The sequence below is a fragment of the Amblyomma americanum genome, chromosome 5 (assembly GCF_052857255.1).
Source record: "Amblyomma americanum isolate KBUSLIRL-KWMA chromosome 5, ASM5285725v1, whole genome shotgun sequence".
NCBI classification, from domain to species: domain Eukaryota; kingdom Metazoa; phylum Arthropoda; class Arachnida; order Ixodida; family Ixodidae; genus Amblyomma; species Amblyomma americanum.
In genome coordinates this window covers 168611637-168639220 of record NC_135501.1, presented here as the reverse complement: position 1 = coordinate 168639220, position 27584 = coordinate 168611637, and the positions used below count along the sequence as shown (strand labels likewise).

Genomic DNA, 27584 nt, shown 5'->3' with positions numbered 1-27584 from the left:
TTCACCATTAATTCTTATCCCCAACTGTTCTCAATCTAGGCCTCTGAATACCTCCTGCAAGCAGGCGCTGAATATAATTGACGAGATCGTGTCTCTCTGCCTGACGCCCTTCCTTATTAATATAGCATAGTACGTCGGTCGCAATATGGCTCAAACCACACAACCGATTCAGCAGCGAATGTACAGTAGTCAGTTTTTTTTAGAGCCCTGGAGCGGCCCTCTGCGAGGCGAACCAATTGAAATGTTTTGCCAGGAGCTTGGCTTGAGAGGCTTTACTCAAGCGAAGGCGCAAAGATATACCAGCGATAAGGGCCGCGGACGCACCGCTAAGGACGCAGCTGCAATGATATTTCACTCTAATAGTGCGCTAGCACTCAAACCCTAAATCTCAAATTTTGCCGATGTTTGTCTGTCCGAAGCCTCTCTCCGTGACCTAGAGGTTACTCGATAAGAGATACCTGGGTCTCACAAGCCCCACCAAGTGGCAGCATCCGCCATCGCGGCAGCTGAGCCAGGACTCCCAGCGATATATGAATTTCAAATAGAGAATGGCCAATTCCGCACATATGGTAATCAACTCATGAACGCTATCGTGCCATACCCTAACGGAAAGCCTAAGCCCGATTTCGCCAATATTGGTCTAAACCCTGCTTGATCTTGAAAACCGATCCTGAAACCGAAAGTGATGTGAAAACCGAAGTGCTAGCTCACATAATTTGCCTTTGGACGACCCACGACAAATCACCCGCCATTTTGTTGCTTCGTTCCAGACAGCTCCATCTCTCTAGACAAGCTCGCTTACGTCTTGTACGCGAAGAAGCAAGCAGCGTACAAGAAGTCGACATCACGGCTCGATGCTCACCGAACGCAGCATCCAACGCCGACTGGTCGGAATATTCCACCGGGAAGCCCACGACGAGGCCCATGATTTCTGCCTTGGACAAGACCAGACTTCGCACGGGGTCCCGAATCCAGAACGTCGTGTTTAGCTTCTGGACTAGGGCTCGCATCACGTCCATCGCCAGTCTAGCGGCGGCATCCATCGTTGCCGGCGGGATGACTAACAAACGATGCACGTATGTACAATCTGCTCATTTAATAAGCAATGTCAATGCTGCAGCCTTGCCGTTTTGCGCACAAACACATCACTTCATGCATAGTTTTTTTCCGATGTAACCAGGCAATGGGGACCTGCTTCTGAGCCGCATAGCTGAGCGCCCGTAAAAACAAAAAGTTGGGAGTGGCTTCACTTGGCTAACCCTGGAATTAAGCGAAAAGCAAGGACGCTTGCTAAGCGTCCGAGGCTCGTCTACGACAGCGCCGCTACACGCTCGCGATAGCCGTTCTGTATATACCGACACGACCACGTGGCTATCAGGTGGTATCACATAGTCTTACGACACCCCGTTGGATGTCATCGCGTGGCTTTACATCACCCCGTCGAATGTTCTTAAAGTCAAATGCCAAAGGTCAAGCCAAATTTTACCTAGTATCAAAGGTCACAGGTCAAATAAAGGCCATGGGTCAAGGTCAGGGATCAAGAGTTCAACACCGTAACTGTACCACATATGGTCATAAACGGCTAACGTGGTTGTCCTGGCGGTCGTTCAAGGTCTTTCTCCGCCTACGCGACGAATGCTTCACTTAGCGTAGCGAAGCTTTTCGCTTCAAAAGCTCTTGTAGCAGCTGCGGTGACTCAGTGGTTATGGTGCTGGGCTACTGACCCGAAATACGCGGAGGCGAAATACTAGAGGCACGTGTACTGTGCCATGTCAGTGCTCGTTAAAGAACCTCAGGTGGTTGATATGATTCGGAGCCCTCCACTACGGCGCCCCCTCATAGCCTGAGTCAATTACTGACGTTAAACACCATAAAACAGAACTTGAAATGCTTTGAAAGGTAAGGGCAAGGGCTCCTTGCCTTACAAGGGTGCCAGAAATGCTCCGCTACACAGCTGAGATACAAGCACCACTGCCTGGATACTTTTGGGAAACACAGTACACAAATAGCTTTCATGACAAGTAACTCGTACTACAGGAGCGCTGACTTCTGGACGGTACGGGTCCCACATACTCTCGTACGACCGATACGAGAAATACATCCGGGAATACGCAGGTTGTTTCAGAGAAGCCCGGCACTAATATTTCAATGTAGACTTTTAGGGGTGTAAAAAGGGCATCTGCTGCCCAGTAATGACAGTGTACGCGGATGTCATAAAACACAAAAATCATGGCATCCAGTCAGGTGGCTAACTAATTTTTACTACTCAATTCCTAAGCACCAGGCGCCTATAGTTTTAATTATATATGTATGAAGCTCGCCATTATAACAGCCATACCAGTTTTTTAGGATATTAAAAACACGATTGACATTGACCCTATGGATCAAGCAGGTTTTGCCTTCTCACGCACATCAAAAAAAAAAATCGCGTGCCCTTCGCGCGTGCACTGCAATGCTCACTAGTACACGTCACATTCTGAGGCACGTGTCCTCCACTATCAAGTCCCCTCTAGAGCAAAGGCGAACGCCGCGACACAGACGGAACAAAGAAGGTCACGTGCCACGTGCAGGTAGAGCGACATGTACAGGCTAGTGTCACTGGGCGTGTATATAGGCACGCGGTTTTCGAGAGGCGCCGGAGAGAGAGCCAAAATTTTCTGAGCCAGAGTGGAGAGGAAAACAGTTAACATTTTAAAGTTGATATGGCTTTAACTAACGGCCAGCTAGACATTATTTGCATCTAGGCGCTTATGTTTAACAGCTAAAACATTTGGCAGTAGCTTAACCTGGCTACCACTGGAATTCAGCGAAAAGCAAGTACGCTTGCTAAGCGTCTGAGGCTCGTCCACTGCAGCTCCGCTACACGCTCGCGACAGCCATTCTATATAGGTATAGCCACACGATCACGTGGCTATGACATGGTATCCCATGGTCTTGCGACACCTCCATTGATTGTTATCACGTGGCTTTATACAACACCATCGGATGTTCTTGAGGTCATCTAATGTCAAAGGTCAACTAAAGGTTGTGGGTCAAATTAGGAGTCAAGGATTCGGTACCATAACTGCACCACATATGGTCATACATGGCTATGCTTGGTTGGGCCCGGCTGAAGGTAGCTCAAGGTCGTTGTACTGCCTACCCGAAGACTGCTTTACCTAGCATAGGGAAGGTTCTCGCTTCAAAAAGTTAACTAGGCGAAATACAGAGACGGCTCCGTAAAGCAACAGATACGACAGACACCGCTAGAGCAAGCGCAAACAGCAATAAACGCTCTCCTCGTCTTTCAAGGAGAGGAGCCAGTATGTGCCTCACTGCAACGTGCACGTCCAGGATGATCTACTGCCTACATAATCTCACGTACGAGCTGATCGCAATGTGTGAGAAGTACGGTGGTTCTAGAAAAAACCGGTGTGCACTTTTTTTCTTCTTCTTGGGCTCCTCTTTTGAGCTGCAACAAGCGAATTGGGCGTGGGTGCACTGTTAAACACCGCGCCCCGTTTGTACCCTGCAGCATGGGTGTTGTGCACAAACTGCCGTTGTCCTGCGGGGTTGTGTATATAGGTCGAACGGGGCGATGCCTCAACCTTAGGCTGGTGTGAACACCGTGATTACCCAAAAGGTCATTACGGGAATCTTCCTGAGCATTGTCGCGAATGCACAGGAAAAGAGGAGCAAAAAAAGAAGAAAATGGCGGTGGTTTAGCTCTGGTTAAACCTGGAGTGACGCGATAGCTACAGCTGGCCGAGTGGAACTTGGTCACGTGACGAACCACGTGATCAGCCACGGCGCCGTGCCGCCGGCAGCTGCTCCGCACCACGTGACCAACCACGTGACCGTGGCGCGCCGCTATAGAGCGGCGACGCCGCCACCCTGTGGCGGTGCCGCCACGCTGAAGGTTCGAAATGCTACCTTAATGTAGCTATCGCTACAAAAGAAAAAGTGCACTATGGTTTTTTCTAGAGCCACCGTACTTTTCAGACATTGCGATCAGGTCGCACGTGAGATTATAGAGCCATATCATATAAGGAAATGTCAAAATCTGTGTGTCAGTGAGCCCTCTGTTACCATATCAGACTGTGAAATTGGTTTTTTAATCTCCGCTTTGCACTGATATCCTTTTCGATAACGGGTCTTTTTTGCTGAATTGATTCTTTCCAAGAGATGAGTGGCGCGTTCTGCTTAGAATTCCTTTTTGCCCTTTGACTTGGGCTTCCGAGAATGGAGGCTGCTTGTTTTGTGTGTGTGTTTTTTTTTCAATTGGCGTGTATAAATTGCATGTTTCAGCAATAAACGCCAGTTGCTTGTCTGTGTTGTTCCTTTTCTGTTCCACGTGTTCTTTTTGCGCTATTTTTCATCATGATTGTTTACACAACACAGAGTTTAAGTATAGCGTACGCAGACATACGCAAAGGCATAGTGTACGCTATAAAATAGCGTGCTTGGTACTGTGCATGCGCTAAACGCTATTCCAAACCGAAGTTTAGCGTGCGTGCGCGTTACGTACGCTATTTCTCTAATTTAGCGTGCGTGCTTTTGCGTACGCTAGGAAAAATAGCGTTTTCAAGATGGCGGCGCCACGTCACCCGCTTCGGAGAGAATTTGTCAATGTTATTGGGTTTTTAGGCATAATAATTGCCTTTAAATGGCACACGTGATATTCGCTTTGCCTCTCCTCGCAACAGCATAACGAATGAGAGATAAACTTGCCCAATTTTCGATTCAGTGTAAGGATTCCGCCGTTCCTAACCGTAACAAGACACCGCCGATTGTGGATTGGTTTATTTGGGTTTTTACCACAAGGTAGTCATAGCCTTGCCAAACGCAATCGTTTCGGTGGTAGGCAGAAGGGTCCGAAAGACCTCAACATGACGTTTTTAAAACCTTCCTTGGTTCAATTAACTAAAAGAAATTGGGCCCTGACTAGACTGGGCTGGTGATGAACTGGCTATCTGCGCGCTACGACTTGTATAACCTTGGCTAAGCGCGACAATTGTCACAAAATGTTTTCACATTTCAACACCAGATGGCGCCACTGCGGCCAGCGCTATCCTTGCGTTTGGTGTGGCATACGATAAACTAAAAGTGCTCATGCGATTTTCACAGTAACCTCCCGCTAAATGCTTGCGTATAACGTACGTAAGCGCTCATACGCGCTCATACGCTATACTAAAGGTCTCTAATGTTACCTGCACGCTTCCAAGCCCAATACTGCATCCGAAATAAAAGAACGATGAAGCGACACTCACCGGAGTTGAAGTATTTCTTCGAGACAGCCAGTCCCATGACTCCGGCGACCTTTTCGTAGCAGAACTCTTCGATGGAGGCGCCCTTATTTGGCGAGGCGCTCTTAGTTCGTCTCATCTCCTGACCATGGGCTAAGGGCAGGAGCCGGTGGAGGAGGCTCCAAGCCACCAGGAGTCGGGAGTCGTCACGTGCCAGAATGGAGTCCACAGTGAGCAGTGCGAGGACTGTCGTCGCGTTGTCCAACAGCTGGATCGAGTCCTTGGGCCGGAACGTGTGGTTCGTGTGACCCGTGATCAACCTCTCCCATTGGGCTGAAGTAGACGCATGGCAGCAAAGAATAATAATAATAATAATTGGTTTTGGGGGAAAGGAAATGGCGCAGTATCTGTCTTATATATCGTTGGACACCTGAACCGCGCCGTAAGGGAAGGGATAGGGAAGGGAGTGAAACAGGAAAGGAAGAGAGAGGTGCCGTAGTGAAGGGCTCCGGAATAATTTCGACCACCTGGAGATCTTTAACGTGCACTGACATCGCACAGCACACAGGAAAGAAGTTTTTTTTCTGGTCTCGTAGTCTTGAAGTGGCAACTAAGGGATCGCGTTCGAATGCGCATGACATATTAAGGCGCGTTCTCTTGGTCAAAAAAATGGCCAGGCTTAGCTTGGTTAAGCCAAGAATGCGTTGCATATCTCGATGGAGTTCCGTGCTGCTCCGTTGACTCGATAGGATATTGACTCGATCGCCATTGATACTGCCCGTGTAGCAGCGCTTGATCGCCTTTGAGTCGATAGACTATCGGTTCGAGTGCCCTCGAAATGCCCGTGTGACAGGGGTATAAGGCTGTCCCGGCGAAGGAGCGCAGCTCTTTTATACATATGCCGTGACGTCAATCATAGCGCAGCGCCCCTAGCGGGAGGAGCGGGAGTCAGGTGGTGGCTGCGGCCGCGCGCGACCGCGCCAGTTGGGGCCCAGCTTTTCCACCGTGACGTCACGCGCCGGCGCAGCGCCCCTAGCGGGAGGAGCGGGAGTCAGGTGGTGGCTGCGGCCGCGCGCGCCCGCGCGAGTTGGGACCCAGCTTTTCCTCCGGCTGTCGTGACGTCACGGCACGTGGTTGCGCTAAAGGTCAATGGTGGCTGCCCGGCCGCGCCCAAGGGCTGAACTGAGTGATTGCAATATGCGACGCATAAAAAAAGGGGGATGGGGGAAGGGCGCCATAACCACTGAGCCCCGGTGGCTCAGTGGTTATGGCGCTCGGCTGTTGACCGAAAGACGCGGGTTCGATCCCGGCCGCGGCGGTCGAATTTCGATGGAGGCGAAATTCTAGAAGCCCGTGTACTGTGCGATGTCAGTGCACGTTGAAGAACGCCAGGTGGCCGAAATTTCTGGGGCCCTTCACTACGGCGTCCCTCATAACCTGAGTCGCTTTGAGACGTTGAACACCCATAAACCATAAACCAAACCTTGGCCCAAAAAACACCGCATCGCGCTAGTTGCGTAGTAGTTGCCACAGCCTTAAAGGTAAAAGGATGGCAGGTAAAAATAACCAGAAATGTTTTTTTTGAAAACTTGAATTCTTGAAGATCATGTCCTCCGTAAAGTGTGCTCATGTGAATATCGTAATAGGTTTAAAAAAGCTCAAGCGGTGCCAGAGCACGCTTTACATGTCCAATGTTCGGGAAGAAAAATTTTGAATATTGCAAAATTGTAAGGTATTGCTATAGAAAATATTGAAGATAGTGGGCCATTCTTCCTGTGTGGAGCAATAACTTTGTTTTAGAGTGTTTCCATCGGTCGCATCGAGCAATTAAGTCTATCTTAGAAAACCGGCGGGAAACGCTTTTGACGATAGCAAAGGTGTTAATAGCAAAAAAAAAAAATGGAAGCCTGCCGACGGGAGATCTGGGGATATATAAATTGATATAGCGAAATTTTGCAATATATGAGAAAATTGCGTTCATAAACTCTTTTCCATTGAAAGATACTTTTGTCCTGAATTGTTAGGTATGAATGAGGCATGAATTCAGATTCATTTTTTGCATGGCTACTTTTAGCTAGAAAACAAACAAGTAGCGATTAAAACGTGCTATTTCACAAAATTTCACAAAATGCTGCATACTCACATCAGAATGTGACGCACCTGTGCAACCACTTTACTTTTATAGAGTTAGTAATCCTTCTTTTGTGCTCCCTCGAATACCACTACCTTCTTCCAGATGTTTCTTTTCCATTCTTTTTTTTCTTTTGCGTTGTTTTAGTATTATTAACCACAGCTGTTAGATTTTTTAGGCTTTCTATTTGCGCTATAGTGTTGTTGTTATTGTTTATTACTGTACTTCAAAATGATGTCTATTTTTTTCTCTCTCTCTCTTTTCTGTTTCGAGGAAAGTGTGTGAAAGTGCTTCTTGTGCCCCCCCTACGTAATACCCTCTCCGGAGGGCCTTTAAGATATTTGAATAAATAAATATATTTGACAGAAAACTTCCCACGAGCATTTTTCTTATTGAATGTGTCTCTTATGAGCAGCCTAGACCTGCTTTTGACCCCTGAAGTGCAATGAATTTTTTTTTCTCTAAGCGCATTCTGGCTTTAGGAGTTTTACAAAATTTCCTTCCCAGGGATTGGAGCATGTGGCACACTGTAAAGGCATAACAAGGAACGCACAGGTGACAACTCTAACTCCTTGTTTGTTCGCGGCCCAGTCGCCACATCAGGTGCCATGCACAGTTTTAGTTGTCGCGCTGCAACGTGCAGTCTTTGCCAAAAGTAACCAGGCTAGTCAGTTTGCTTCTCACTCGTATATTGCAACTATTATGCCAGCCCTCAAGCTCTAACTCTGTATGGTAAGGAGAAGAACCCTTGTCCTGACGTTCAGATATTTTTTTTTGTCTTTATGGAAGCGTAAGGGCTATACTATTCGAATGAGAACAAAACCCATGCAGCTTGATTACTTTTGGCAAATGCTGTACAACTTTTCTCTTCTGCCAGTTAGATTTCAGGACGGCTTCTTGTTTGATAGTCCTGACGTGTTACGGCTTACTTCATCTTCCCTGGTCAACTGTGGTGACAGGAAGGTGGCCGTAGCACTGCACAATCTCAGCGCTTGCCAGCTGGCATAGGACGTAGGGCATACAACTAACTATGGTGACAAACCCCAGTCCCTGAAAGAGTAGCCATTACGACCTTAGATACTAACTCTAAGCTGACGCCGGTCACAGTGAGTGTGTTAGTTCTTTGCAGGCTAATTGCAGTGCCGCAGCTCTCAGTTTCTCAAAGTTCACTATTTGTCCCCTGTGGAATAACTTTAAGAGAACATGGGCCGCAGTGACCGTGCTATAGTCATTTGAGGGCTCACGGCATTTCCCGAACTGTCAGCCCCTCAAACAGCAACCACTTCTGTTTTAGGGCTAACATTAATTTCGCGTAGGTCACAAGCACATGCCATCGCGTCGTCCAAATTTCGTCTAAACGACCAGATGTGCAGGATATTTCACTCAAGAACGAATGAGTGCGCTGTTATTGTCTACATAAAATGCATTACTCTATAAAAAATGCATTACTTGGTACAAAAAGGATGCCGGTACTGGATAATATTTATTGAAGAATGCAGTTTTGAAACATCTTTGTAGGATGTTGGTATGGCCAAGTCTCAAGGGAGGAAGTCAATGAAGAATTCCTAACTCTGTTTGGAGTGAACTTTTACCGATCGATAATTGAATAATGATTCCAACGCACCTGCTGTGACGTAGTTCTTTACGAAGAATCCAAGTCTTTCCACCGTTGTGTGCCTTTTCAAGGGTGATCCTCGCCGGGCTGCCTCTATGCTTCCTCGCACTGCAGAAAAAAAAAAGTCAAATGCGTAAAACCTTTATGCACTGCGTCATCAACAGAGCCGTGGTTAAATCATTTGAAATTGTTAGATACGAAGGAACAGCAGATAAATATTAATAAAATAAGAGGCGCAAGTTCTCATACATATAGCAAACTGCTTAGTGGACAGGACAAAAATAATTAATATTGGTGGGTTGCCAGTAGGCAGTAATGAAAAGTGATTGATGAAACATATTGTAGCGACTGCCCCGGAAAACATGAAGTGAATATTTGGCCTAACTTTGAAGGTTATAGTAATCATAATTTTATTTAAAAATTAAACACATATTACTCAGCAGCCTCCGGAGCTCGGGTGTGAATCAAGCGGGAAAGTTAGTTTGGCAGTTTTCTTTCATTCTGCTGCCAGTCTACCAAGCAACGACAAAGCCTCTGTACACTGTCTAGAAAGGACCAAATGCATGACAGGAGTTAACTATTGACAACCAACAGTCCCTGAAAGAGGAGTCATTACTACCCTAGATACTAACAGAAAGATGGCGTGGGTCACAGTGAGTCTCTTATTTCTTGTGGGGTGAACTCTGCCGCCGCAGCCATCAGTACCTAAACGAACGCCTATTATTCTCCTGTGGAATAACTGCAAAAGAACACGAGTTGCAGTGGGCCTGTTAGTCATTTAGGGACTCACTGCATTTCCATAAGTATGACTCACTTAAAAAGCAACAATTTCTATTTTAGAGCCTAACTTTAAGGTGACGTAGGCAACGCTGACTGCTTGCACTTTCGGGACTAACTGCGTTGACAAATGCCATCAGTCCTTTAGAGTGCTATCATTCTCCTGTGGAAAAAATGCAATAGAGTGCAAACCACAGTTAGTCTGTTGCCATAGTCATCAATTCCTCAAAGAGTAACTGTGAATTTTATAAGGAATAACTCTAAATGAATATAGGCCACAGGGAGCCTGCTATTCATTTGGAGGCTTACTGCATTGCCATAGCCACTAGTTCCTCAAAGAGTATCTATTCTGCCTTCAGAAATAACTGCAACAGATCACTGGCCACAGTGGTTCTCGAAGTTCATTGAAGACACTTAGTGTGTTTCCTTAAGTCCCTAAAATATCAATATATTAATACTCTGGAGACTAACGGTAAGATGAAATGGGTTGCATTGAGTCTGCTAATCCTTTGTCGAGCAACTGCGTTGCCAAAGCCAACAGTGCCTGAAATAGCAACTTAAATCTACTATGGAATAACTGTAGAAGAAGATAGGCCAGAGTAAATCTGCTAATCTATTATTGCTTTACTGCGTCGCAATACTGATCACTTCCTGAGACAGCAATTGTTAGTGCATTATGGAAAAAGCTGTTAAATAAACTTCAAAGCACAATGAGCGTGCTAGTCCTTTAGGGTCTTTGTGCGTAGTCAGAACGATCAGTTCGTCAAAGCGCAACCACAAATACCTCAGAGACTAACTTCAAGACAACACTGGCCGCAAATACTTTGTTATGGCGGTCTGGGAGCAGACCATCATCACACCAGGCATAAGACTGTCAACGACTAACTGTTGTTTCCCCGTGGAATGCCAGTAAAAGAACAGTTTACGCGTTCTCTGCCAGCCATAGCGAACTGATTCCGATACCGCATCAATCAGTCCCACACACAACAGCAGCAATCAGTCGCACAAACAAAACCGTTCCTACATTCAAGACTGTGACTGTATCAGGACGTAAGCCTTTTTCGGGACTAAGCGCAAAACAATCAGCCCCTCATAGAGAACAAATTTGCCACTCGCAGCCGCCGCGGTGGCTGAGTGGTTATGGCGCTCGGCTGCTGGCCCGGAAGACACGGCTTCGACCCTGGCCGTGGTGGTCGAATTTCGATGGAGGCGAAATTCTAGAGGCCCGTGTACTGTGCGATGTCAGTGCACTTTAAAGAACCCCAGGTGGTCGACATTTCCGGAACCCTTCACTACGGCGTCGCTCATGGCCCGAGGCACTTTGGGACGTTAAACCCCCTTAAACTCATAAACCCATCCCACTCGGAGAGTAAATGCAGAGTTCACATAGAAGTTAGTCTGACCACGAACCACTTTGGGACGTTAAACCCCCATAAACCCATAAACCCATCCCACTCGGAGAGTAAATGCACAGTGCAAATATAAGTTAGTCTGACCACAAACTAAGCCGAACGACTGAGCGCGTGCTCGAAGAGTTTCGCTACTTAGACGTACAGGCTTATGTCAAGCGATTGGTCAAGCCCTGCGACACATCCAAGAGAAATTTTGCAATGAACCCTGTCCCACTTAGCACCGTGCCAATTTTCGAGACGCCATTGTAACGCGTGGCCATCGAAATCATCGGACCACTGTCTTTAAAGTCGGGAAAACAAGTCGCTATGTGCTTACAAAGGACTGACCTGTCGAGCATTGAAGCACAAAGGATCGTCGAAGGTCTCCTCGGAGTTCACGTTAAAACGAGAGCAAAAAAAGATAAAAGGACGGGAACGAGCTCTTGCTTCTGGACGGGTGTCTCGACTTCGGCAAATTCTGGTTAAACTCCTGCAAGTTTGCCTCAAATGGCTGGTATCCTGAGATGGGTACAAACGAAGATCCGGCCTTGTGCTCGACCGTCCTGGATGCGCGACTTTGTAAAGGAGCTCGAGCCTTCTACCCCTACCTCTGTGAGCTTAACAACGCCATAACAAAAAAAAAACACAACTGGCCTTACCGCATGAGGCGGAATGAAGTTTCTCGACGGTTCAATGGGCTGGAGAGAGGGTACAGAAGACCTCTTCCTCAGAATTTCAGCCCAGAAGAGCAGAACACCAGGACAAGACTGAGCTTGTACCATCTAAGGTAACATGCAGGCACCCATCGACGCTGGAGATCGAACCCAACATCGCTCGCATGCGAGCTGCTGTGGCAGTATGCTTATCGTGCTCGTGTGTTTCGCTCCGAGCAGTATCAACGATTACCAACAAGCTCAAATGTGACAACCAACTCTACGAGGTGTTTTCGAGCTTCAGCCTTCCCCAAAAAATCCTAATACGCGCGGCAATGTTTAGGGAAGGCAGAGAAAATTGAATTCTCCCCATCCGTCACGTCATGCCCGACCTTCTGCGCATGTTTCTCATGCTCTGGCGAAAAGCATGAGCTTTAATATACGGTTACACCACCATTTTGAAGTGAAAGCTTCACTACGCTAGGTAGAGCCGCGCTTTGCGTGGCACTAAATTTGATCTTCACCGAGTTAGAGGTGCATGGCTATAAGTCGCACCACAGCCAGGCCTTAAGCCTAACCTTGCGGACCATCATGGTGTCGGACTACATGGTCAGTACCTTTGACCTTTCGATTCGCCGGTAGAGGGTGGTAGAATAGTCCCTTGACAATCGCGTGATGTGTGATGGAAACTGCCGTTGCGACGTCAGTCTGGGGGGAATATAAGCCGGAGCCGTGCGCTTGTCTTAGACGCCATGAAGGAGTGCGGCGAGGAGCGCATGTATAGAATTCAATGGGTGACTAACCTCTCGCGATCCCATTAACTGCCACCTGCCAGGGTGGCAGGGTGGGCGCGGTGCCTATCCTGTGTGCGGAACGCACTCAACGTTGCAGACGCCTAGCCGCGTCTACTTGCCCGATACATCACCGCTTTCGCTCTCTAACTACCTTCAGCAGTAGTTAAACCAGAGCTAATTTTTAAGTTTTCGCGGAAAAATTTTTTGCGTGTTTTACCTACTGCCCTTAGTGATTTCAACCTCCGAATATCGCAGAATTCGCAAAAAGCAGTGCAGTTGTCTTTTAAAGCAGGTAATCGGAAGAATGTGCCAGCAGAGCCCCGGGAGCCGAGACTAATAGTCGTTGAGAGAGAAAATTGGTGTAGCTAACCACACTCAGCTCTCCATGGCTAAGAGTGTATGTTGCCCGGCTATAGGAGCCGGGAAACATGCAGGTACCTACCGATGTTCTCGGCTCGTATGATGCGATCGCCGAGCGTCGAAGTGTCAAGGTTCGAATCGTAGAGGAGTAGCTTGGCCTCGTAGAATGCCTTCAAGCGCCGGACGTTGCCATAAGCGAGGAAGTTGTATTGCATCCATTCCTCGTCCTCTTTGTGGATCGCCACCTGCGACAGCGCGGCAGGGCACCATTTGGTTGCAACTTTTCATATTGCACGATGTCAGTGTAGGAGGATTTCTTGAGGGCAAAATGTCATCACTGTCGCAGTGTATCGTTGCGACGTCACCCGGTCACCAGGCAGATTCGTTCCTCCTCACGTGTCAAAACAAAGCGGAAATGAATGGCATTCCGCTGTCCCAGCAACGACCACTTTTGTAACCAATGGCTGGGGACAACGAAGTCGCCACTAAGCATTTAGCGGCGGCGTTAGACACAAGACATACGCCACCAAAATGCGCTAATACGAATAGCCAGTCCCAACTGTGCCCACTTCCTTGAGTTGCGGTGTAGATCACACAGTAAAATTTATTCTTTACCAAACTGGAGTACCATATTGCGCGCTATTTTATGAAGAAATTCACTACACTGGTAAATAGTTCTCACACTACAGATGTACCATACAATGCTACCCTTTAGCCACCAGACCAGCTCTTTCGCAGAGGTTTCTACTTCCATACCCTTTCCTCCAAATAACGATGTGTGAAAGTGAACTTTCTGGGTGAACACTTTGGACACGACCGTGGAATTCCGAAAATCATGCGCAATACCCGCCGCGGTGGCTCAGTGGTTAGGGCGCTCGACTACTGATCCGGAGTTCCCGGGTTCGAAACCGACCGCGGCGGCTGCGTTTTTATGGAGGAAAAACGCTAAGGCGCCCGTGTGCTGTGCGATGTCGGTGCACGTTAAAGATCCCCAGGTGGTCGAAATTATTCCGGAGCCCTCCACTACGGCACCTCTCTCTTCCTTTCTTCTTTCACTCCCTCCTTTACCCTTCCCTTACGGCGCGGTTCGGGTGTCCAGCGATATATGAGACAGATACTGCGCCTTTTCCTTTCCCCCAAAACCAATTATTATTATTAAAGCCGAAGTTACACAGTATACAGCAAAGCCGAATTTTTTATTGCTTTTTGATATTTTCTTGTAGTGCTCTATACATAAATAAACTTCACTATCTCAACAACCCTGTCCTTCATGTTCCTTATAAAATGAAATGAGGAAATAAAAAGTGAAATAATTTATCACATTTTGGAAGAATAATTTCTGTGCAAAAACCTTAATCTGAACAGGATGACCAGTTCGTTACATAACGGTTACAGAATTCAGAATCAAGACTGCAGACACCACCTTCGGCTATTTCCTATAATCGGCCTAGTTTGTAATTCGTGACAGCGAGGAACACAACATAGAGCAAATTTTTGACAGCTATTTCACAGCGCGGTGGTGTCACTCATTTCTTCGTCCGTGTCAAAAAGTTGCGCTTTGTCCTGTTCTTCGCTTTCTAGAGGAGGCGGGATTGTAAGCCAATGGAGGCACTACCTTTCAGCTGCGCCGATAACGAATGGCGTCGCCCTTTTAACCCAAATCCCTTTTCTGGAAAGAGTCCCGTAGTTCATTTGAAGGGCGCGAGTGGCGCGGCAGTCTGCTAACATTCAAATGGAGGCCAATTCAGAGGGCCAGATTTCAAGGAACGCGAGCTAAGGAGAGTTTTCAAAGGAGTATCATCAACGAATTGGGGTCATGACGTGGAAATTTGCTCACGTATAAGGAATATTCAGGCGAACGCGCAGGCTTCTCGAACACGCCGAACTTGACGAAGGTTGGGAGGCCATATACCAAGGACAGCTGGGCGATCCGGTCCGCAACGTCGAAGCCAGGGTGAGATTCCATGTTAGACGGGTCGAGGCCGAGGTGGAACAGGAAAGACTTGAGCCATGGCAGCTGCGCCTGATATAGCAGGGAACACGCGCCATTCAGGCGAGTGCGAAACAAATAAACCATGTTTGACTGATAATAAACGCTGACCATCCCGAATGTGAAAGCGCAGGCGCGTAGCGTGCCCTCACTCACGCTTGTGAAAAACGTTCTTCGCCCATGAAGCGATAGTCACTGGAACCACAGAAAATGATTGTCATTGCTGAAAACGTCATGGTTCCTGCGTTATTCCAGATGACTTCTGTGATAACAAAGAAGGCCTGAAACTCAAATAATTTTGGGATATCACAAGAATACTAGTGACAGGTATCCTGGCCACAGAAATTCAAGTGACAGGTACCCTGAAAACAGGAACCATGACAAACAGGAACACTGGGATAACGCAGGGCCACAGGGCTATTCAAATATATTTAATACCAAGAGGAAGAAAGCGGGACTTCTGTTTAAACCCACCCCTGTGATTGACTTTACCAAACTGAACCCGTCTACCTGTAACGAGAAAGGCAGCAGTTGAAACAAAACTCTCCATACCATCGGCCGACACGCACACATCCACACACCGCGGCGCAGTCATGACAGAGGCTGAAAGCGAGCGAGCAACTCTCGAAAGATTCCGAGACGGCCTGTAGTGTAACTGAAATTGCTATAAGAGCGCCACTTGGTTCCTGCTCTCAACGTCAAAGACACCGAAAAGGGGCCTGTTCCAAAGAGCTAGGGCACTCAAAAAGTTGAGTGCATGGACCGCATGGACTTCTTTGCATACTGTATTTTCCGGAAAACTCCTCGTCAAGTAGTCACGTCAGAAAGTATGACATATGCTCGACTACATGTGTCTACATATTCTCGGGTATACGTATTCAGCCTCGCGGACGTGTGTTCTTCGCTGTGTGGTGTCTATGTTTCGGATGTAGTCCTGTTTGACATTCTCGACTGTCTATCATGTGCTTATTACAGACAAGAGCTTTTTTACGCAGATCACCCCCGATGGCCTCGAAAGTTGAGTCCCGGCGCATGCGTAGCTCACTCTGCCCTTCCGCGGGTCCTGAGCGTCGAACGGACAAGTGCGAACAAAAAGGGGCGGACGTAACGAGAAGGGACGAATGTCGCAGTAACCGACAAGCTTCTGTGCTAAATTAGCAAGGCCGGCATGTCTTCGCGTCTGCGTTTCAAGGACACCCCCTCCCCCCCCCCCCCACCGCGCCCCAGCGAGAGACTCGCAGGTTTTAGTGTCGTCGTTTCGGGACACTCAACATTCCTCCCCTATCAACCGCCCTCGGAAGGATGAATTAAGGAGAAAGAAACAGCCTCAGTGAGCAGGTTGCTACTGGCCCATTTGCAGTTGACTCGCCGACGTCGTTGCCGGCTGGCTTTAGATACGACGTCCCTAACACTTTCTGCCCAGGGTGATGTGCGGTGAGACACAAGAGGTGCTGACTACGATATATTGCAACTCTTCACAGGGGCACCAAAATGGCGCTGTTTTCATGTCAACCCTGTGCTATAACTAGCGATACGGCTTTAGTGTCTTGCAACCCCTCACCGTTGGTGTAATAAAAAAATTATCGTCGTTTAAACTTAACGCGCTTAATTCATTAGTGGTCACTGTCGTTAGTCAGCGCCTCTTAGAACTCCTTCCGTGCGAAGAAGGCAGCCGTGACCTGCTGTCTCTTGGAAGCTGCGGCAATTATGCAGGCGTCCGCCGCTTCCTCCTGCAGGTGGCTGTCATATCACGTGACACCTTATGTATGGTTAACGTGGACCCCAAACTGCATGCAGCAGCGTTTCGCCTGTACTGCTGGCCGACTCTGGCGCCAGCTCACCGGCCCCTCCCAGCCACTGCGTGCACAGCTCTGCAGCACAGCGCCTGCAGCTGCTCGAAACCCTCACGCACATGCAAGCACACCCACGTGCACGTAGCTGTGCTCCTGTAGCTGTCTTTAGGCCTTTGCTCTTTGCCGTCTGCCACGTGTCGGTCTGCATTCCCCCATACCACTGTGCGCCATCTTGCGGTGTCTTTGGTCAGTATGCAGAGGTTACTTATGGAAGCGCACGACAACCTGCTCCAAGATGTCGGAGCCACGGCAGACGCAATGACGTCAGCGTGACACGACGGCGCTTCATATTGCATGTGCTCAACAGCTGAATGCACCACCTTTACCATGGTGGGCGCGCAACCGTCGGACCAACTAGTCTACATCCAAGATTCAGCTTGTTAGTGAGCGTGAAAGAAAGGTTCGCGAACGGCTAAACACGCGAAGCAGAACGCGGAGTCGGCATGCTTCGGGCTCAAATTTAGCACGGGCTCAAGCCCAGGGCTGCTCAAAAACACCAAACGGAGACTTTCCGACCCAGCAGTGCCCGGACAACCGCCGCCCCGGGGCAGCATCTTTTTCCGAATGCGTCGTGTTAAACAAAAGCTTATCCTGTTCAATTTGTTATGTAGAAGAAAAATAAACGCCTGATTTACATCATTAACTAAATGACGCAGGTGCGCTAGCACAGTATGTATGGACCCTTCTCATAGGCTACTAATGACGCTGTTACAGTGTAAGCGGCCGCTGGCGTGACGCGGTGTCTGCCTTCTGACTTGGCTGCAGCTGCCGCCAAAACAGTTCACCTCCTTTCCACTCAGCTGCAGCAGGCGCGCTACTTTCCGTTCCACCTGCCTGCAGCTGACGTGCATGGGTTTCGCCCTTTCCATACGGCTGCAGCTGCCCCGAAACCGATTTTCCTCTTTCTCAAAGTCACCACCAGGCTTTAGCAGGGCATATAACGGCCCTTTCGCTTTTTTGCATAACGGCTTTTCCAGTCGCCTGTTATCATCGCTTCGTATAACCTGTCCCACCTAAAATTCTCTCCCCTCTGAAAGTGGAGGGAAGCAGCCGGCTGCCAACCATGGCAGGTGGCAGCTGACAGGTCGAGGCTTCACCAAGATGAAAATGAAAAAAAAAATGGTTTTGAGGAAAGGAAATGACGCAGTAATTGTCTCACATATCTCGGAGGGCACGCGAACTTAATGCAGATGGCTTTTGCGTAGGTTACCCATCTAGTGTGCCAACTGTGGCAGCTGGCAACTCGAGACATCATCCACAGATAGGATGACTTTAACTAACGAGGCATCTAGTGCTAGCAGATTAAAATCATCATGTAGCATAGTCACAGCACAAGCTTGTATGCAGTAAGTATAGCCGAACATGCTGTAACCAGGAATTGCACTGCAGCAGTGGCCTAGTGGTAGAGCATCCGCCTCGCATGCGGGAGGTTCGGGGCTCGATCCCCAGTGTCGCCGGGCACCCACCGGTGATACAATGGGCTCAAACTTCCCTTTCCTGGTGCTTGGCTTCTTTAGGGTGAAATGCTTGGGAAATGGGTCTTTGACCCCACCTTGAGCAAACGAAAATACCTTGTGCCATGGTGCTCTTTGGCCGCATGCAGATGCCGTTGCGCCATAATAATTCACTATCATCACTGTCATGAGTAACCAGGAATTCTACTGCAACAGGTGGTGGGGGTGCAGAGAACATTTATTAGGTAGGGACAGGAGGTATGTTTCGATCAGCCCGTAAGGGACCGATCCTTACAAGCACTAGGTGGAGGTCCCTAGTCTGGGACCCCAGTGGCGGTGGCCGCCGCCCGGGTGCACCCGACTAAGGCTTGTTGGGCTTGTAAGTCGTGCCAGCCGAGCAGCACCACCTCCCAGTCCTCCCTGGTTGGGTTGGGGATGGGGGGAATAACCGGGTTGGAGGGGCAGGCCCACACAATGTGATAGGTGTCAGAAGACACCGCTCCACAGTGCGGGCAGCTGCCGTTAAAGGAGGGGTCAAAATGGTTTAGGGTTGCCGTGCACAGCAATGTATTGGTGAGAAGGCAGAGACGAAGCCGCTCATCCGCTTTCTTGAACATTCAAAGATGCTACAACCTACTATCAAGACAGTCATCGCCTTTACTTTAAAAGCCTTGAGCGGAATGCGGTGTAGACTGATAAGTTACGAATTTCGGGGCTTCGTCAATAATGACTCCTTGACCGCAGAAATGTAAAATACGCTTAGATTCATTAAGAAAACTTCTTTACATGTTAGTTTATTTCAGATAATTTTTATAATATCTGAGTACCCAAGGTCCACAAAACCATGTGCTAACTCGCAGGCGCATGGAGGAATTCAAGTGCGAAATTCAAAACAACTGTATCATCTGTGTACGCAGATGACTGCAGAATTCAGATAGAGATGCAGATGAGCACAAAATTTTAAGCTTTTTTTGCGTTAGGACTAGCTTTTGCACAAATTAATCTTTTCGTGGTCCTCCTGCATGTCTTCCAGCTTATACTTTGGCCTTGAGTTGATAAATATCATGGAGAAAAGTGTTACTTGCAGTATGCTATCAGTTCAAGTAGATATGTGGGCAGAAAATAAAATTATTCACATTTTGGTGCAGTGTATTATATATGAAACGTCGGGCGTTAACGGGCTAGCGAGGAGAGTAAAGAACGCTTATGTCAGCGCCCTCTGGTGTCTTGAACACCATTTTGTCACGACTGGAGCACTTACACCTTGCATGACTACATGTATTCTAGAGATTGCAGATATGTCGCTGCAATCGCCCATCCTCGTCCCAATTGCCCCCCCCCCCTTCCCCCCTCTTTGATAGAGTGACCCATGCGTACCTCAGGATTTTTTTTGTCGGATCCGAGATTGACGCACGCCTGGTACATGCCTGCCGCCTTTTGCGTGGCACTTTGACCTTTGCGTGGGACGACAGTGGCGGAGAGGACTTCTCTGATCGCTCGCTTCGTGTAACTGGTCAGCTGTTGAGTGGACGACAACACAAGCAGTAGAGTATTTGCGATAGAAAATTGCTGGACTAAACGGTGAAAACTTGATCTAGTTGGCGCTGCATATTTAGAGACCTTCGTTTTCTGGTTATCCGGGTTAACACGATATTACCAGATTCTTTCACCTAGAACAAATTTCTTAAAAAGTGGGTTAAACCTGATTTCTGCCCGTAAATGCCCCGTCCAGTGTACACACAAGGGCAAGGGAATGCATTACTTGTTAAGATATTCTTATACATCAAAGAGCATAGAAACCTTACATAAACAAAGTTTAAGACACCACACGAAAACTGGCGAATATTCAGGGCTTATCCCAAAGAAATGTTCGTTCGGCTAGTAATCTCGATCCTTTCTCAGCAATTTTTATTCATGGACTTTCTTAAATTTAGAATATTTTTGAAAAGCAACTATTATTAGCTAAGCGCCAAAACACGGGCGCTGACCAGCTATTTATTCTGGATCATGTATCAGGAGCTATCCACGCTAACGGCGCACTACTCGAGGCCCCTCGACTGTAATGATAGCCTCTGTAATGATTAATCACTGTTTTTGTAGTGTGCCAGGCAGCCAGGTCTTCCATGCACGCAAAGGGCTGCGTAGGAGATTTAGAGTTTATACGACGAAATAATCGCAAAAAAGGAAAAAAAAATCTAATTTGCAGCACAGTTTTTTTCTGCATAACCTGTGATTTTCATGTTCATGTGTATCCTTCATACAAGCGAACAGTCATCTTTCTCTCGCAGAAAAAAAGGGGGGGGGGGGGGGCTCAAGAAAACCCAAATTATGAAACTTTAGCCGGCTAACCCTATTTGTACCGGAATTTGTACTAAAGCAACATCGTCCAGTTTTGCCTCCCCAATTATAGAAGAAAAAATAAGGCCCCAAAATGAAGGGCCCTATACGCATATTTCGCTTCGAGAAAAGTGAAAGTGACAAGATGCGAAAACAAGAAATACGCACACAAAAGTAAATACTGAATTTTTGCGAGCCGGATTAAGATTGTTCCACATGAAGGGGGATCCAAAATATTTCACAAGTTTTCACTAATACTTCACAATTTAATCGGTATTCACACTGGGAAGACCGGAGGGGACGTAGTCGGATGTAATCGCCGGCCAGTGTAGCCCTCTTCCTCGCTACCGCAGACGCAAGGGAGGGGGAAAGCCGAAACCTAATGGACCACGAATATCCGCCGGACATCCCATTTAGATCCAAACTGGATGTTTTGATCCCGATTTGATCCAATTTGGGTCTTGAGGGAATGTCTGCCAGATGTCTTGTGGGAAGGTTAGCAGCAGGCCGGTACAATCGTGATCTGAAATATCTTAAATACGTCGTCCCTTTTTCTTCGCTGCCGGCCAAACACGTGAGTAAACAGCGCTGATTCCTAGAGACTCCCCGCCAAGATGTTTGTACCTGCCGGCTGTGCAAAAGGTTCCGGCACCCTTGCGGAGGTCATGGCCTCAATGCGGGGTCATGGATTCTAGCCCTCGAAAGCTTAGTAAACGCAGGCCTGCTACAAGGGCCCCACAGGAATGGTTTATTGGTTAAGCCGGTAGATTTTATTAGGTTTGACCAAAAGTTCAAGTTCTTAGGACACACAGCAGTGCTCGAATACACCGATGTACCCGCTTCACAGCATAGTAGTGTAATAATAATTGGTTTTTTGGGGAAAGGAAATGGCGCAGTAACTGTCTCATATATCTTTGGACACCTGAACCGCGCCGTAAGGGAAGAGATAAAGGAGGGAGTGAAAGAAGAAAGGAAGAATAGGTGCCGTAGTGGAGGGCTCCGGAATAATTTCGACCACCTGGGGATCTTTAACGTGCACTGACATCGCACAGCACACGGGCGCCTTAGCGTTTTTAATCCATAAAAACGCAGCCGCCGCGGTCGGGTTCGAACGCGGGAAAGACGCAGAAAAAAATCAAGTATTCTTGTGAACTCTCGTGCTCTAGAAAAAAACTCCGGACATTTAGAGAATAAAAATATCGCTGAATTTTCCGTGCGTGCGGCATAGTGTTTAGGGTAGCCTGTTTCCTCACTATTCTAGAGTTATATTTCTTCCGAAGTTACTTCTACTATGGCTGCTCTGGTGTGTTACGATAGCTCGGTATAGCATCGTGCTTTAGTTTCTGGCAGTATATACTGCGCCATATATCTTCAGGTTTCGTTAGCATACGCTATAAGCTGGACTTGTTTTAATGTAAGATAGCTGCGCTTTGGTTGCGACAGTCTCGGATCAGCTGGGATCCACTCCGAGCTCTGTGTTCGGTTTACAGCTGCTCGTGAGTGCACGCGTTTCCAAGTACAGCGAGCCCAGAAACTGCTCACCTTGTACAAGGCATCAATACCACCTTCGAATCTACTGCACACGAAGCGATAAAAGTCGTCGCACGGGTTGTAGTTCCAATTAAGTGAAGCGTTGATCAACTCCGCGGCAATCAGGTCGCCGGCCGAAGGGCCCGTTGCTGTAGAACTTTCCTCCGTTTGTGAAGTTCCCGTTGTAGGGACAGCAGTCTCATGGGTAGTCGTCTTTTTGCGGGCGGTAGTTGTTCGTCCGGGGGTGTTTGTCGTGTCAGATACGGAGGACCGCGGCGAAGCTGTCTGTGTCGTGTACGCTGAAAAAGCAGAAAAAGGGCCAGCCGTTATGATCAGGATCACAAAACATGCCCGGTTCGTCGATTAGCATGCAATGCCGAATAATGCTTTTAACATGATATAATAGGACTTGGATGGTTTCCCGTTCATTTTTACTCACTGCGCACTTAAGGCGGGACGAAAGACGGAAGTGACACGAACAAGAGCTGGACAAGCGCTTTGTCTTTCGTCCAGTCTTTCGTGCCCTGTGGGCAAAACTGAACACCTGCCAACTCTCCTAAAGTCCCTCTTTACTGGATCGTTTCCCACGGACACACACATAAAAAATAAGTGGCCTCTAGAGTCCTTAAACTCAGTCGAAAAACTAATGACGCCGATGTCAATGCTCAGCACAGTTGTATACTGCGCTGTACAATATCCTGATTATTTACCTTCTTTCGGAGAGCAAAAACATACAGACACAAAAAGAAAGCATTTGGTGTGAGGGCAGCTGTAAGCACAATAGATTCACGCACAAAATATTAAGGCGAAAGTCTTTTATGGCCGATGCTCGCGTCCGTCCATCCGTTACGCTCTTCAACTCGATAAGAAAAAAAAACTGGCGGTGGTTTAGCTCTGGTTAAACCTGGAGTGACGCGATAGCTACAGCTGGCCGAATGGAACTTGGTCACGTGACCAACCACGTGACGAACCACGTGATCAGCCACGGCGCCGCGCCGCCGGAAGCTGCTCCACATCACGTGACAGCGTGGCGGCACAGCCTCAGGGTGGCAGCGCCACCACAGGGTGGCAACGCCGCCACCGACACGGCGGCGCCACGCCGAAGGCTCGGAATGCTACCGTAATGTTGCGATCGCTACAAGAAATATTTTTGCACGGTGGGATTCGAGCCACCATCCTTCCGTTCTGCAACCGAGCGTGCTAACGACTACGTTACTCCCTGCCAACACATATGCAGTTCTCCTTGTCTAGGACGCTGGAGAGTGTTTGCAGAAAGGCGTCGAATCAGACGGATGCCTCCCAAACGCCCTCCAGTGTCTCCAGCATTTAGTATTCACAAACACTTGTGTACTTAATAAACATCTTAACGCCACATCAGTGACACAAGCCGCAATATCGCGCTAAAGGCTTTCGCCTAACCGCACTTTAGGTCAACAACGTGCCCCCCCCCCCCCTTAATTTTTGTCGCTGCCAGAGCGCGAGTATCGACTTCAGCTTACCGGGGGATCGCCTCGGACCGGTGCTTGTAGGAATTGTGGGCCTTCTCCACGTAAGTGGTGCTGGATATTCACCGCTCCTCGGCTTGTCGTTTCTGCTCTCCTCGTTGCTTCCTATGGTGTGGATGTCAATGTCGCCAGTGGTGCGGTCGTCATCTGCGATGTCACACGCCGTAAAGGGAGCACATGTACCAGGCAAATGTGTGCTAGTTGGTGGTTAACAATGGAGTGCATATTGGAACCGTGCAAAATGACGAAGCGTTTTCTCCTGTGCTTTCTTCTCTTCGTCCCTCGTCATTTTACGCGGTTCCAGTATGCATTCCTTCGTAAAGGGAGATTACCTGTCTGTGTCTCAAGCCGGCTTTCGCCCGCCGAGGTGGCTCAGTGCTTAAGGCGCTCGTATACTGAGCCGGAGCACCCGGATTCGAACCCGACCGCGGCGGCTGTATTTCGATGGAGGCGAACCGCAAAGCACCCGTGTGCTGTGCGATGTCAGTGCACGTTAAAGATACCCAGGTGGTCAAAATTATTCCGGAGCCCTCCACTACGGCACCTCTTTCTTCTATCACTCCCTCATTTATCCGCCTTTCCCTTTCGGCGGGGTTCGGGTGTCCACTGAGATATGTGAGACCGTTACTGCGCCATTTCTTTTCCTGAAAAACCCGGTTCCTCCCCCCCCCCTCTTTGCCATTGTTGCCATTCTAATTGAACCTGTTGCGGCCAAAGGTTCTGTTTTTTGAGCTATGGGGGCCGTGGACGATAGTTCTTTGTGGTGTATACATAGGGGTTGGACTTCTCGGTTTTTATTAGCGCGCTAGTACTTATAGTGGTCATTACCCGCATTTGCGCTTTGTGTTTTTGATAATAATAATAATAACAATAATAATTGGTTTTTGTGCAAAGGAAATGGCGCAGTATCTGTCTCATATATCGTTGGACACCTGAGCCGCGCCGTAAGGGAAGGGTTAAGGAGGGAGTGAAAGAAGAAAGGAAGAAAGAGGTGCCGTAGTGGAAGGCTCCGGAATAACTTCGACCACCCGGGGTTCTTTAACGTGCACTGACATCGCACAGCACGCGGGCACCTTAGCGTTTTGCCTCCGTAAAAACACAGCCGCCGCGGTCGGGTTCGAACCCGGGAACTCCGGATCAGTAGCCGAGCGCTCTAACCACTGAGCCACCGCGGCGGGTTTGTGTTTTTGTCTATTTGTCTGAATCCGGCTTTGTGGCAGGCTGCTCACCTAGCCTCCAAGAGGTGGGCAACCTGCCTACTGTGCCAGGCAGCAGCCCCTTTTATTGAGAGGCTGCTTGAGAAGAGCAACCTGGGTCGTAACCCAATCCAAGTCCCACCGATGGCGACACCTGCCATAGGGGATCCCCTCAGCCAATGCGCCACTGCTCACCTGCCCATCGGGTGGCTTACTTGTCAAGCAGTAGCCGGGGGCAATCAGGCGAGAACCTGGGCTGCTAATTAGGCGCCACCGCCCATAAGCGCACCGAGCTAAGCGTAATGAGCAGAACCGTTTATGAGGAGAACGTGATTCGAATCATGCTTGCAGAGTAGCTAAGCGGAAGAAAAAGTTGGGGTGTTAATTAGGGGGTAGCCTGGTACCACCTACTAGGTCGTAGGTCCAACCGACAACTGACATTATGCTGCGCACATATCCGCGTTTGGCCTAACGACCCAAATCGAATGACATTTTTCTTTTAATTCGGCGAACTTTCAGTTTATTATTTCAGAACGCAAGTTTCGATTTTTTTCAACGGTTATTATTTGCGGCAAATGAAATACTGATTTTTTTTTCGCAGAGGTAATGTAGCAATTCTGTGTGGCCAAAAGCTACTTAAAGCTTATCTCGGTGCTTTTGTCATCCTGAACATCTTTTTCCCAACAATTAACGTGAAAATGGTTGTACTTGGTGCTGTGCTTGTAAAAATTGCTGTCGTCACTAAAAAGAGTAGCTCATAACTCAGCCGGCAGACAAAAAGCGGAAGTATAAGTCGACTTCAAAGAACAGGTTGTGAAATTGTCGTTAGGATGTCGTGCTGGGTGAAACCGAGGATGGTAACATCACGTGGTCTGCCACTCAATCGTCGCAGTTGCCAGAACACTTTTTCGTGATGCCCAAACGCGGTTTCGTGTGATGTTCTAATTTTAGTTGGTTGATTAACTTACTTAACCGATTGACTGTTCTAAGCCGGTAATGATACACCGTGCTTAGTTTACGCAGTGCTAAACTTAAACAGTGCTTAGCTAGAAGGCGGAGAAGAGGTGGCGCTTCTGGTCTGCAGAGGAGTGTCAACAATAGCGGAGCAATACCTATTGTCGGTGGCTATCCAACAATAACATTGCAGCAGGGTTGTGCCCCCTGCTTCCCTACTAGATAATTGTTAACTTTGGGTGCGTTTAACTAGAATTTAGCAACCAGCTGGTTATGCTTTGCATCCTAAGAGTACTCACCTTTTCCGCTTAAAACCGAACTTCGAAAACTGAATTCGGCGTACTTTTATCGGCTTTTTTTTATTTAAACCGAAAAGCGCCCTCCCCCCACCCTACGTATAAGAAACACTGTAGCTTTCTTGTTGTAAACTGCACAACGAGAACAAGGTTGCGCAGTAAAGGCATTCTGGACCTCACCGGTGCATTAAGGGAATCGCTCTGAAAACCGAGACGCCATAGTTTTTTGGTAGCTGCTGTTCTTACCGCCGGTATCATTCATATGGCACTTTTCTTGTCCCTGAGGCGTCGATCTACAGGGTGAACTAAGCTTTTCGGAAACTGTTAGGCGCGTGGTTTAGCGGCTTGCAGAGCTTCACTGGTGAGTGTATTCCGCAGCTGAGGCCCTCTGTCGGCGCCCTGTTAGACTATGTTCACGACATCCACGAAACACCCTCATGTGGCACTGAGCGAGTGACATAGCATCACACTCGAAACTCCCATTCAGTGTTGCCGTACGCAGTGCGCGACATACTAAACAAAGTGATTAAACGCAGGCTGTTCTAATTAAAGCCAGTGCACTGTCCCATCGGCAGATAGTCCATGGTGGACAAATCAACCATTTAAATGACCCTTTGACGATTCGCTTAGAAAAGAGGCTAGTTTAAAATAAGGCTAGTTTAAGCATGGCTTGAACCTTTTTATACGAGCGAAAGCTCTGTTAAGCATGGTTAGTCTGGCACGTGCAGCGAATAGGTGACGCGCTCGGCCCGGCACGCGCTCCATCCATGGCGAGACTCGGCGACCAGCGCCGACGAAGCAGCTGTTAAATTTCCGCTCGTCACGTGCTACCAAATCGGCGAGGCTCCGAGCGAGCGCAGTTACGACGTCTCTCCGCAGCGACTCATGTGGCACACCTCCACTCCGCCGGGTGAAGGTCAAACGTGTGCCACGTTTGACCTTGGGAGTTTGCCTCGAGAAGTAGAGCTTTCGCTCTAAAAGTCACCACGTTTGGCTGGTCAGGGAGCGGACTTGTGTTTCGTGCTCTTAGCTCGAAGTATGGCGAGCAAGGCGACTTTGCTTCTAGGACGCGTGAGAGGGACAGCTGGCTTGCACTTGCGAGTTGGCTATGCGGCTCATGCACACGCTCTTACCGCTCCTTATTATTTCAAGAGTGATGAAGGTGGCCATCCCGACAACTCCCACGGCAATCAGGCAGAAAACGATGCTTGTGGCTGATGTCGTGAAGTCAGTCTCTCCGTCCCTGCATCGGTAGTTTTGAATTACGTTCGCTTGCGCATTCCAAAACATGGCTCAGAATGGCGACCACAGAATGGCATAACAGACGTGTGGCAAAACAATAATGACAAGAAAGCTGCTGCTGCAGCATGTCGAGTCATCCCCGTCGGCACTACAGAGCTGCAAATGCAGGTCATTTGGAGGTTGTTGAATTGTTGCTTGGCTGCATACGCGCTGGAAAAGCAATTGAAGTAATTTTCCCATCGAAGACGCACCCCTCGTCTAGACTCAGTCTGGTCACTCAC

General features: G+C 48.3%; 1 protein-coding gene across 1 annotated transcript; it reads right to left on the bottom strand.

Annotated features, from left to right (window-relative positions):
* Positions 1-707: 707 nt before the first annotated feature.
* On the bottom strand, positions 708-27289 carry LOC144134325 (uncharacterized). Its single transcript, XM_077667263.1, has 9 exons — positions 27195-27289; positions 23610-23762; positions 22123-22409; positions 19621-19761; positions 14784-14969; positions 13029-13191; positions 8981-9079; positions 5250-5558; positions 708-1060 (listed from the first exon to the last, which is right to left on the bottom strand). The coding sequence occupies exons 1-9, from the start codon at positions 27229-27231 to the stop codon at positions 708-710; spliced, it is 1728 nt and encodes a 575-aa protein (XP_077523389.1). The 5' UTR covers positions 27232-27289.
* Between the last annotated feature and the right edge of the window lie 295 nt (positions 27290-27584).